This window comes from Dunckerocampus dactyliophorus, chromosome 1 (assembly GCF_027744805.1).
Source record: "Dunckerocampus dactyliophorus isolate RoL2022-P2 chromosome 1, RoL_Ddac_1.1, whole genome shotgun sequence".
Classification (NCBI taxonomy): domain Eukaryota; kingdom Metazoa; phylum Chordata; class Actinopteri; order Syngnathiformes; family Syngnathidae; genus Dunckerocampus; species Dunckerocampus dactyliophorus.
Genome location: NC_072819.1, coordinates 43997215 through 44010114, shown reverse-complemented (window position 1 = coordinate 44010114; position 12900 = coordinate 43997215). Strand labels below are relative to the sequence as shown.

General features: G+C 42.6%; 1 protein-coding gene across 9 annotated transcripts in view; it reads left to right on the top strand.

Moving 5' to 3' along the window:
• The window catches only part of LOC129183056 (myelin transcription factor 1-like), a 117071-nt gene that overhangs the window by 90124 nt on the left and 14047 nt on the right, over positions 1-12900 (top strand). For 8 of the 9 annotated variants that reach the window (XM_054779936.1, XM_054779865.1, XM_054779893.1 and 5 more), the window contains 9 exons: positions 976-1038; positions 2071-2444; positions 2615-3661; positions 5471-5605; positions 6883-6973; positions 7188-7301; positions 9077-9288; positions 9946-10133; positions 11698-11955. In XM_054779936.1, coding sequence (XP_054635911.1) covers positions 976-1038; positions 2071-2444; positions 2615-3661; positions 5471-5605; positions 6883-6973; positions 7188-7301; positions 9077-9288; positions 9946-10133; positions 11698-11955 — 2482 coding nt within the window. The remainder of the gene's footprint in view (positions 1-975; positions 1039-2070; positions 2445-2614; positions 3662-5470; positions 5606-6882; positions 6974-7187; positions 7302-9076; positions 9289-9945; positions 10134-11697; positions 11956-12900) is intronic. The other variant, XM_054779874.1, reaches the window with a different exon arrangement.

Sequence of the window (12900 nt, the reverse complement as noted above, 5' to 3'; positions counted from 1 at the left end):
AACACCTTCATCTTCATCTTCCATAAAGTTCTTTTATGTGCAAACCCCCCTTGACACTTATAGTCACACTATCTGTGCTTCTTTAAGTGAAGCTCAATTTTAGTATTTTTTAGTTCCTATCGCTCCTCAGCTTGGGCTCAGTGCCTCAAACTGGGTATTGATTTAGCTCAGCCTTTTTCTATTTCCTGCTATGAACACACACAGGAGATCCAAAGTAAGGGCACTATGATATTTTTGCAATAGAATCGAAAGATGCAGGAGGAGCTGGGACCCAAGGCCAAGTGTTTTATCCACCCAGGCTGTGCCTTTAAGGGTCATACAGTCACATAGCTCATTGTCATTTGTCCCCTTCCTACCTTCTAAAATGATTTTCCCATCCACTCCTTTGTAAGTCGCATCGATCTGCTCAGAACGGCAAAAACAATGAAACAGTAGGAACATATTATGCAAATGCAGCATTTTGGTGAACTGAAATTAATAATAAGGATAATCAGGGTAATAAAGGGCAATAGGTGGGTAATGTTAATGAGAATTGAAATGAGCCGTCCGGAGGGGTCATAGCAACCTGAATCAGACAAGGCTAGTGGGGGTGGGGGACAGAGATAGAGTGGGGGGTGTTGGTGCCTGATGATGATGGCGATGATGACTGTGAAGAGAGCAGAGCAGGGGAAATTACAGAAGGTCTTGACTGATCATTATCGCTCATGGTAACAGGATATAGGCCAGGCTTGATGTACGACGCACAATATTATGTTCTCCCCCGGCTTGGTGCCACCTGCATTCAAGCATCACGTGGATACATATCAGCAACCAAGTGTGTCTTTGTGCATGTGCATCTGTGTGAAATGCGTGCTCACTTTGCATACTTTTTTTTTGCTTTCCTTTGATTTTGCTCCTGGTGGCCATTATTTTTGCTTAATAACTACTGTGTGCCATGTTTTAAACATATCTTTAACCTCCATCCATCCCATCCAGCTGCCCCACACCTGGATGCAATGGCTCTGGCCATATCAGTGGGAGATACTCACGACACAGAAGGTAGGGCAGATCAAAAAGCTTCTGTCTGTCCTTCTTCTTTGTCTGTTTGTCTGTCCTCGTCATCTCTTGACCCATATCATCATGCTTCTTGCAAAATGATTGTTTTTGAAAGAAAACAAGGAAACAAAAGGTCATTTTGGAAGTGATGCCGTCTCGCCAAGAGTTGTGCTTGCACAGTAAACATATCACATCATACACGGTCCAAAATCCAGTTCAATAGGAGTACATTTCTGTTCCTCAGAGTACATTATTCACCGATAGGCCTTCATAATTCACTCCAAAAGGTACAGGTATTGTGTTTGTACGCCTAAAGGTTTTTTTAAATGTAGCATAAACAGTAGTAAAACTCATTTGGGGGACTATAGCATTGTTTACAGTTCCTTGGCTTCAAAGATGCATGTGGCATCAATTCAAAAGCACGGTTCTCAGACCCTGAGGTCACACTTGAGTAATTATTTGAGCTGCTAAAAGCGCGTAGATGCCGTAAACCTGAAAAGGAGCACAAAAGCTCCAGCAAGTGTGAAAAGTGATTTCTTCAGGTTCCATCCAGCAGCTGCCATCCTCCTCGTGTGTGTCGCTCACTCTCAGAGAGCCAGTGAGAGTCAGGCAGCTTACTAGCTTGTGACTCCTCTTTATTGTGTTGCAAACATTGGCTATCTGTTTACATGTGTAGTCATTCAGCAGGCAATTTCAGATGCACTTTGTTTATAGATCCTCCTTCAATCTCCCTTGCCATCTCCCAGGTGAGAAGAAGAGGGAGTTTATTGGATTTCACCCTCCGTTGCCTCATGCGCCACGCTCTCCATACAAGTTGTTCATTAAATGTTCCAAGCAATTGGCTGAGATTGGTTGCAGTGTTTTGAGTGAGCATGGCGCCCTCCTCAGGCTATGGCTCCTTGCATCGTCTCCCTAATACTGTGATGAGCACTCGTGTGTTTATAAGATGTTCTAGATTGTGCATGTTGTTTCTGATGATATCCCTGCTTATTATGCACAATCGTGTTTGGTTTTTCCTTTCTTCTCTCGTGTCAGCATTCTGGGCTGCCCCATAGCCAGAAAGCGCCGCCTAGAGGAGGCAGAGGCAGAACAGGAACAGGAAACAGAGCGTCCAGCATCCAAGAGGAAGTCCCATCCCCTGAAACTGGCCCTGGACGAGGGCTTCAGCGCAGAAAGTGATGCCAGTAGTGAGGCTGACGGCGAGGGCGAGAGGGATGGAGAGAACGGAGGCCAGAACACGGAGAATGAGGATATGGATGCTGTTGCAGAGGAAGCGAGGATGACCATGGAAGACCTGATACATGAAGGACAGACGAATAGAAAGGAAGAGGAGACACAGAGTCAACATAACACGGAAGAGGAGAGGGAAGAAGAAACAAATCAAAAGGACATGTCTGCATCCGATGAAGGTTAGCCTTTTCTTTTGTTCATCTTAAGTTCTTTTACAGTTTCATTAAATAGCTAACATCACTATGACATCATCACTTCAAAGCTTCCATTCAATAATAATAATAACCTTTATTTCACACACACTTTTGGCAGACAGGATTGCACAGTTTTGTTGTCTTTGTTTCCACAGAAGAAGAGTGTGTCATCATTGAGCCTCCAGTGACGCAGGAATGTCAGTCTCCCTCTCAGAATGCTGAAGAAGTGGCCAACTCTCTACTCCACCTCGGCCAAGTCCCTGCTACCAGCAACAACAATGATGGCCCATCTGTGGCCGCCCTGCCACCTGTTGCTATGGAGACTGAAGGGGATGTCACGGTGGCTGCTGAACAGGGTGAAAAAGTAGAGGAGCAGAATGGGGATATGGCAGAGACAGAGGAAGGCGTAGTCGGCAGAGGTCATGACATGGAAGAGGAGACTGATGGAGTAGAGGAGGATGACAGAGGAGAGCTTGACGGTCTCACCAAGGACGTCCACCATGATCCCATACCAGATGAAGAACAGGAGACAGCAGTGCCAGCACAGCAGAGATTGATCACTCCAGAAGAGGAGAAAGATGCGGAGGTGAACCCCAATGTGCCAACTGCTGTCCGCACCATCACCAGCACCACAGCAGCTCAGGGAACACACATTAAGACTGAAGACCACAGGGTCAGTCCTCTGGAGGACTACAGCTCACATGAAGATTATAGTATGACTAGAACCAGTCCACTCGACAGAATTGACTCTCATAAACTAAGCGCACTTCAAAACTACAAGGCCAGCCCTCTTTTAAAATACATCTCCCACATGGTCAGTCCACTTGAGGACTACTCACCAAACACCAGAGGTGACAACTTTAAAATTCACAAAATCTCGCCCTCTATCTCCCCTGAAATTATTGAGGTACATTCCGACAAGTCAGAGGAGAAAGACTTTGACGACGTCGATGGCGATGATGAGCGCGATGACGAGGACAGCCTCTCACAGCGCTCCACAATCACCGACGAGTCTGAGATGTTCGACATGACCCGAGGCAACCTGGGCCTCCTTGAGCAAGCCATTGCCCTCAAAGCAGAGCAAGTGAAGCCGGCCGGGCCCAGGGAGCTGCTGGGTGTGCCCGATATCCATCACCAGAGATACTTCACCATGGAAGACCGCCCCAAGCACCTTGATGTCATCAGAAAGAGCTACTTCAAAGGTAGGACCAAGTGCACAAACAAAGCGGGACCTTTGTCAGACTAACTTGAGGTAGGCATTGATTTTAGGATTATTGGTTTTACATCAACAAAGAGTTCAAACCTTTTAAATACTTGTCTGGTATTTATGAACAGATCATAATGTCCTTTTGACAGATAGTAGTTTAGCCGTAGTAGTAGTTTAGGTTATTTTTTATTTTTGAACCTGCCCCGTTCGGAAGCTTAATGCTGCAGTGGCATCAGGTGCTGGAATTGCAGGGATCTAGTCGTGGGGTCTGATTGGAGAACCTGACTGTAGAAGCTGGTTATGGACATGGAGCGAGAAGAGGGCGGAGCAAACAGACACAGCAGCAACTGTTGCACGAGCATCGTCTCCTGCTAGTGCTTAGTTAGAAGTGAGAGGTGACTTTAAGCAACTATGACGACCATAATACTAATAGAAATAATGATAGTGAGGGTACTAATATTAGTTATAAAGGTGTGAAAAGAATTCATAATTTGTATTTTGGCAAGAACTGTGGTGTAAAAAAGAAGTCATTGTTTGTGTTCATGACTTAGCAGGTGTCTCATGATGGATACTTTTTTCACACTTTTCAAATTGCTACATACTGCAGTAGAGGCCATTAGGTTAATCATTGCAGAGCTATTTTGGATTTAAAAAACAAGAATGTGTGCTCATGTACACCAGTAGAACAGTGTGTCATGTGTCGACTGACCTAGAAGAGCCACGATGAATCACAATGATCAACCTTGCTCTACTGTAAGGAGAAAAAAAAACAAGAGAGGAGGCAGTAGGAGGGAGTACAAGAGAGGCAGCCACATTTGAGGGAGAGAGAAAGTATGATTGTTTGTTTACGTGTTTCTCCATTGGCACGATGCCTGCTTGTCATGCTTCTCGCACTATCAGCAGTAGTGTGATTACATGCCTGCTAGTGATGCCCTCTCCTTGGCCTCCCCTCCCTCCTGTGGTGACGTTCTTGTTCTTGCTCAACCTTAATTAGGAGATGCATGTCTCATTAACATTCAATTTGAAGGCCAATCGAGCATTGCACCACCTTCTTGCTGCTTTTTCCCCTCTACGGTGCCAACGATGGTGTGCTGCTTACCTCCAGTAACATTATGTGACATGTCGCGGAGGGACTGCTACACTCTCACCGGGCACTTTATTAGGTACGCCTTCTCCTATTAGGTACAGGAGATTCCGTACAAGCGATGAATCATAATAAATACAATATAAATCTGCCTTTACAAAAATAATCATTCTCACATTTACTTGAAAAAATATTATTTCGACACAGGCATTTATGATCATTATTGTGTATATGAATGTGTTGTGTACAGCTATACTGCATCATACCAAAAGGTGTTTCTAATATTTTAATAATGTATTGAGCAACATGGGAGTTGAAAGATATTGTAAACATCTCTCAGTTTGAGTAACTACGCAACACAATAACTTACTAAATATATTTGTTTGTGTGTAGCAACTAGGTGGAAATGATCAAACCATACAAAAGAAGCCATAATATTTCAAACACATAACATCACCATTGTTATAATGGTATTAAAGACAGTCAAATGTCACTCTGTCTGTTAACACAGCCATATTAGACAAGAGAAACCGATACCTTTACACATGGTGCCTTTACACAGTCGAAATACGAAATATGTCTAGATTTCATGCTCAGTCAAGCAGACTGTCTGATGGCATTAACCACTTGCTTTTGTCCTCCTTTCTCTTTCCATCCTCCTTTCTCCTCCCACCCCGCCTTCCCTTCCTTGTCCCATCCGACCTCCCATCCTCTATCTAGAGAGTAGTAGGCCAGAGAAGAGAGAGATCAAGTGTCCCACCCCAGGGTGTGACGGGACAGGTCATGTGACCGGCCTTTACCCCCACCACCGTAGCCTGTCAGGCTGTCCTCACAAGGACAGGATCCCCCCTGAAAGTGAGTTTTCTTCTGGGAAGAGCTGCCTAACGTGATTGAAACCCACTTTTCCCGATGTTGACACCAAAGTGCATTCATTTCCAAGTGGGCTGTTGTGTCCCAGGCTGAAAGGGTTTCTTATGTCTCCAGCGTCGGTTCCATAGCTCACCCACTTACTGGCAGCACAGCCAACTCAGCAGACTGTTCGGATTGCAACTGTATTAACTCTGACAATTGCACATGCTGCTTTCGAAAGTGTTTTTGTTGGGGCTAAAACATAAGCTCATTTTAAAGGAAATACAGCGGTACCTTGTTTTTAGTTATTAATTACTTCCAAAATGTCAGACGACAACCGAAGTGTACAACATTTTTCCCATACGAACGACTGTAAATCCGATTCATCCATTCCAGACACCCAAAAATATTGACAAAAACACATTTTATCGAGAATAGTTGTAATTTTACATGCAGACAACAATTCAAAATAATTACAAGTGAAGAAAAGATGGAACTTATTGTTGATGCGAACTTGCCGAGATCGAATTAAAGTGTTTTTCACCTTTTTTATCAAATGGCTGGCACTCACAACTTTCTTTGATTGCATTTAGCCGTCATGAATCAGCAACACGTAGGGAGCTTTGTTTGGGCGCTCGATCTGATACAGTACAGGGCAAATAGACCATTTTTTTACATGCAATATTGTATGAAAACCGAGACTGAAAATCCAGGCAAGAGTTTGGCAACAATTTTTGACGAAACCCGAATCATTCAAAAACTGGGGCGTACGAAAAAAGAGGTGTGACTGTATGTTGTCTCTGCTCCTCATTAAAGGTCACCATGCTATAGTTACTGTCTGATGTAATATTGTACTTGAAAACTAAAACACTGGTATTCAGTCAATACAGACATCCACCAAGGCTTAGAATTATTGCTATACAGTGGTAGATTTCTAACCTTTTTGTGCAACATTTGCATAACAAGTGCAACATACACTTGGTATTTTGCTGGAAATCAGGTAAAGGAGGTGGTAGCATCAAACACAGCCAAAAAGATTACATTCACTGAGGTGTTATTAGCCAGAAAGGCATTAGACATAAGGAACAATAGGGCTTTTTTTGCCCCCGGGTTCCCACTACAATTGTGAAATGTGCTTCTTATTACTATACTACATTATCAGATACAATTATCAGGCGAGGCGGGAGAATTGAAATATGGGAAAATGTCTAAATAAACCATAAAAAGAAAAAAAAGGAAGCCTTTTCATGTTTCATTGTGCATGTGTGCTTGTATCTCCTCAGTTCTGGCCATGCATGAGAATGTGCTAAAGTGTCCAACTCCTGGCTGCACCGGTCAGGGCCATGTTAACAGCAACCGTAACACACACCGCAGGTATGCATACATAACAGCACTCTGTGTGTGTGTGTGTCTGTTTTTGTTCCACCTGGGCCATGTTTTCTGCCTTTGTGATATTTGCAAGCTCATATATTTATGTATGCAGGACAGCAGTTGTGTCAGTCCGCATCAGTGTGCTGCACATTTCCACCGTCAGCAGACTCTCCCTAAATATTCCTCTTTCTTCTTTCTCCTCCTTCAACTTCTCAAGTCTTTCGGGATGTCCCATTGCGGCAGCGGAGAAGCTGTCCAAGAACCATGACAAGCAGCTCTCTCAACCTGGCAGCGACCTCCTCAAAGGCAGCCCCAATGACAGAGTGCTGAGGTGTGTGACTTCAAATTGAACAAACCAACAAGAGTTTAGAGTCATGGTACAGTCAATCTTATTCGGCTCACACCATTTTTTTTACAAATTCAACATGGAATTATGCTATATATAGACATTTATTTTTTCAGTCGGTTTCAGTTGTGTTTTTTTGGTTTTAAAAAAAGTGTCATTTGGAGCCAAAGAGGGTCATATCTTTATTTTCACGTGTACACACACTGCTGTGAACTATATTCAAGCGGATTTAATTCAAGCTTCTTGTCGTTAGTTCTTGTTCTTCTAAGCAGTTTAATTACCTCGATTGATCTGGAAGACATTTTGACTTGGAAGCTTCTTTTAGTTCATATAAGAAACACCTTGATGGGCAATATTTTTTAATATTGCTCATTTTACCTTCATTTCCCCAGGAGAGTATCTTGGTGGTTTTGCCCATCTCATTTCTTTAATTATTATATACATATTCATATACAAAGTAGTAATACATTTTTTATTAGATTATACAAGGATTTTTGCTCGAGGTTAAATGACATCTAATCACAGGTTTATATGTAAATCAGCCACTAATCGGATCCAGGAGAAGACCTTTAGAAGTAGACCTACGTCGATTTACAATGCATCTTACAAATACGTTTTTCTCAGTGTCAAAACTGTGCATTGTTATTTTTGTAAAGGCTGCAACAATCATGAGGTTGGTTGCTGGGATTCTTAAAAGCTCAGGAGCTGGCTTGTGGATTGTCGAATGCAAGAAACTCTTGAAGCATCCACTCTGGTGGTCTAATCATTAGCGTCAGTGTGTTAACATGCACGTCTCTTTCTCGCCATTAATCTCCCCAGCTGGCCAGGCACCCTCATTATGGCCAAAAGAATGATAATTAGCACAAATGAGACATCTGTATTATGCTAAGTCTGTGCACTTCCTCGTTGGTATTTTAATTAATAATACAGCAAAGACGCTAATTATTCAAGCTATAGGGGCATTGTTGGAGGTCACATTAAAGTCTCGTGTTGCCTTGGTGTGAAGAGAGTGTCTGTGGAACTGAAGAATCTTACGTTCTTATGGAACCCATGTTAAATTCATAAGAAAGGACAAATATGTTATGAAAAATGCTAGCACATTTTTACACGTAAAAAGCATTTTGTATAGTAGGTCATCTTTATTGACGGCCGTAGTTTATTATTAATTAGCATGTGATGGCAGACCACAGACTGATTATGGAATGGAGATGAGGAAGAAAAAGGGGCTTGGCCAAAGGGGGTGGAGAGCTCAGTGATAAGGAGGGGGATGAAGGGAAGATAAAAAAAAGATGAGGAAGGTGACCCCCACCCCCACAGTGCCTCCCTCCCACTTCCACCACTCCCCCTTCTGTCTTTTCCCCGGCCACCTCCTCCTTTTCTTTCCTCATCTCCCTTTCTCCTCACTCCTCACCCTTCCACTTCTTTCTGCTCTATCAGTGGATTTACGCCAGCAGGTCTGACAAAAGCGCTGGCTCTTTAGGAAAACGAGAGGGCTTAAAGCTCATAAATTCCATGCTGTACAACATGCAAATGTGCCCTCTGCTGATAAGAGAGCTTTTAATCCTGCAGCACTCTTGCTAAGTACACTGTTGCCCCTATCTGTACTCTTTCACTGTCACTCTATACCTCCCTCTCTTGTGCTCTCATTCATTTAATCATTTGTTTATTCTATGTGCTGATTGTGTGACACTTTACTTCATCTCCTCGTCTATTCTCCCATTTGCGTTCACCCTGACACACGCTCGCTGTCATCCTCACAGGCCCATGTGCTTCGTGAAACAGCTGGAGGTGCCCCAGTATGGCTACAGGCCTAACGTGGCACCAACAACACCCCGAGCCAACCTGGCCAAGGAGCTGGAGAAGTATTCCAAGGTGTCTTTTGATTATGCAAGCTTTGATGCTCAAGTGTTCGGGAAGCGCATGCTTGCGCCAAAGATGCCTTCCAGCGAAACCTCACCCAAAGCCTTCAAAAGTAAGAGACACTCACCGGTCACAGTTTTTCAATATTAATTGTATTAATAGTTTTAAAAATAAGTTAAGAGTAGTTAAGTTAGTAGCAGTTTTGTATGTTGTGTTTTTTGTACAATATAGCATGTCGCAAACTAGTGGGTTTGCCTCGGACTGTATCGAGTGGCGAAACAAAGCATTGCTGCGCATTGCTGACTCACTGTCCGTGCATTTTTGTTTGAATGTGACTGCTAAATAACACACCATGGGGCCAAAGAAAGTTGCGAGTGCCAGCAATTTGATAAAGGTGAGAAACATAATTAAATTCAGTCTCACCAGGATGTACAGGAAGTCCACATCAGCAATAAGTTCCATCCATTTGTCATTTGTAATTATTCGGCATTATTTTCTGCATGTAAAACTAAAATTATTCTCTATAATTATTCCATATAAAAATGTATTTTTTGTTAATGTTTTCGGGTATCTGGAACGAATGAATTGGATGTACATTATTTCCCATGGGAATAATTGCGTTGGTTTTTGTATGTTTCGGTTTTCATCTGACCTTTTGGAACGTATTAATCATGAAAACCAAGGTTCCACTGTACCAAGTTGCAGTTGACGTGTGTGTGGGCAGTCACACTTGTTGTTTCCCTCTGACCGTCTCGTTTATTTCTTGCAGCTAAGCCCTCATTCCCCAAGTCATCATCACCCACCCTCAGCCTCCATGGTTACGGCAAACCCTCCTCCATGGCCTATGACTACTCCCACGATGCTGAGGCCGCCCACATGGCTGCTACCGCTATCCTGAACCTGTCTACACGGTGTTGGGAGAAGCCTGAGAACCTCAGCACCAAACCGCAAACCAAGGTATGCCACGAGCATTTAGACTCATTTAAGTAAGAATCCAGGATTAACAAATATTAGCAACTTATGTCATCATTGTAACGATGACTCCTTTCATCTACCCTTAACGCTCGGAAATGATGAATGCATTGTAGCATAAGGCATAGCAGGGCACAGCAGTCTCCTCTCCCCTCTTCATTTTCTGCCCTCCCACGATTTGTGTATCATGGAATCAGGCACTGACTCACAGCAACAGGCCGCGGTTGAGATGCACTTGCATCACCTATCCCGTTCTTTCATCCCTACATCCCACACGCTTTTCATGTTGCTATTGAATTTGAGCCAGTTCTATGGATTACTTCTCCATAACCAGGAAGCCTTTTTTTATTAAATAATCTGTAGCACAGATCTCCCACACCTTTTTCCTTCATTTTTATGTTTTTATTGTCTCTTCTGTTTGCCATCTTCACTCTGCCAATACTCTGTAATACTCTCTTCCTCCCTGAGTACACAGGAGGCGTAATTGGAACACCACTTTGGCCCATATTGTGATTCTTAAAAGCCATTTTTGTTCACAGAGGGGGGAAAATGACTGCTTCATCATTTTTCAATTTCCTGACATGGACATGGTTTTAGGAGGATGTGTTGGATATATACGCTATATATGGGATAGCAGGAAAGTGAATATCCGGCGGCACAGCGGGTCGGGGTGTTTTTCCTCACAGTCATGTGACCTAGTTGTGTAGTACAACGGGGCACATTAACAAGGACTGATGTGGGATCAAGAGGCTGATCCAGCTCAAATCCAATATTGAAACACTGGAACAATGAGATCATCAACCTCAGACATTTTTGGGAACTGTTCCCATTTCTCTCCTCTTATATACCTTCAGTTTTTCATTTCACATTTGCACCTTCTAGAACCACAAAAGAACACAGCACAAGAGCAGTGAGACCCAAAGTTGGGGTCACTTGTTCAAACAAAGTGAAAGTATTACTAAACATCAGTCATATTACAGTACAAAGTAAATGTTATAACGCAGGGGTGTCCAAAATTTTCACCGATGGCCACATATGGAAAAGTTAAAAGAATGCTGGAGCCATTTTGATATTTTTATTTTGTAAAAAGGCTAAAAAAAATGTTTTATATGTATTTAAAGACAAAAGTTTGTGTTATCTTTGTGTTATAGGCGACAAATTGAATGTTTTTATCATTTCAAAAGCCTCCCGTGGACAAGTGTTGTGAATTAGCATTCAAACAATGCATCTGGTCTGTCCAATCTGATTGTGACGTCCACATCAAATTATGTTTTTAAAAAGCGTATTACTATTACACCTTTTTTGCCATTGTTGCTATTGTTGGTGTTTTTTTTGTTTTTTTGTTTAATTTCTACAGTAGAATGTGCCATGGGCAATAAAAACCAGCTGCGGACCGCAACTGCCCCCCTGAATCGTAGTTTGAACACCCCTGTCATAATGCAGTGTAAAACCTTCACTTCTCAGTTGGATGACAATTGATAAGACAGTAATAATAATATAAGATATTTGTTGTACGATGATGAAAGTTCATTGTGGAATATCTCCACAGGAAATGGATATAGAGGTAGATGAGAATGGTACTCTGGACCTAAGTATGAAGAAGCCCATCAAACGCGAAGGCAGCCTGTCTGGCACCAGCCCAGGGGTTCGGTCCCCAGACCCTTCCTCTTCCTCCTCATCCTCTCTGCATCACGGTGGAAGCAGCGGGATGACATCACCAAACCTACAGAGCTACAAGCAGGAGGAGTGGGAGGGGCCTCTGGATTTCACCAAACACAACCGCCAAAGGGAGGAGGAAGTGGATGAGGTCAGTGTGCTGCTATTGTGCAAAAATACAAACAAAAAACAAAGCAGTATTTCCTGTGCTGTGATCACAGAGGAGCTGTTGCAACATAATGAATTCCCTCAAGACGGTTGAACGAAAAACTCGGGTTGTTTATTTCCCGTAGCACTTTACACTTTCTATTATTCATTTATGTCACAGAAATGAGGAAGTTACTGCACAGTTAAAACACGGCACTGAGAAACAGAGGTGGTGTGTCAGGTGCATTGCACCATCCCGCCGTATGCTAATCCCTACTCCTTTGAACTTTTTCAAAAGAAATACAAAGGGCCTGGAATTTTATTTTTTTATGACAATACTCTGCATTGGGGGAAAAAATCCTGCTACAAAAAAGGAATCCAAGTTCAATTTGTAGACTTCCAGTGATTTGGTAACTTTTTAATATGTAGAGAACAGAAATGGTCTTTGCAGGGCAACTTTTAGATGACTTTAGACCATAAATATTCAACGACATAATAAGGAGAGCCACAGTTTCACAAATGAAAGGGCCCAACAGTTGCGCTGTCCCATTATGCTCACTTGACATTTGTAACCTAACCACATTTTGAACGCTTTTATTTTATGACTTTCAAGTATAGCATTCCACAAACATTGAACACAGTGTTTTTAAACTAGGCTGTTTGGTTATAACAGCAAAAGTGCATTTAACAAAAATAAGGTGCATCACAGCAGCATCTGAAGTAAAATGAGCATTGTCTACTACAGGGCTTCTCAAATGGTCTCGTCCTGGGACCCACATTTTCCCCTGGCCTTTAACTGTTGACCCACTTTCATAAAGCTAAAAACAAGCTAATTTATTTTTTATTTAACAGTAGCCTTCACAACACATGGATGTCATCTTTTTAAACACAAATACACTGAATTGCATGTGCCAAAATGTATTTCAGACCACAACATTAAGGGGAACAA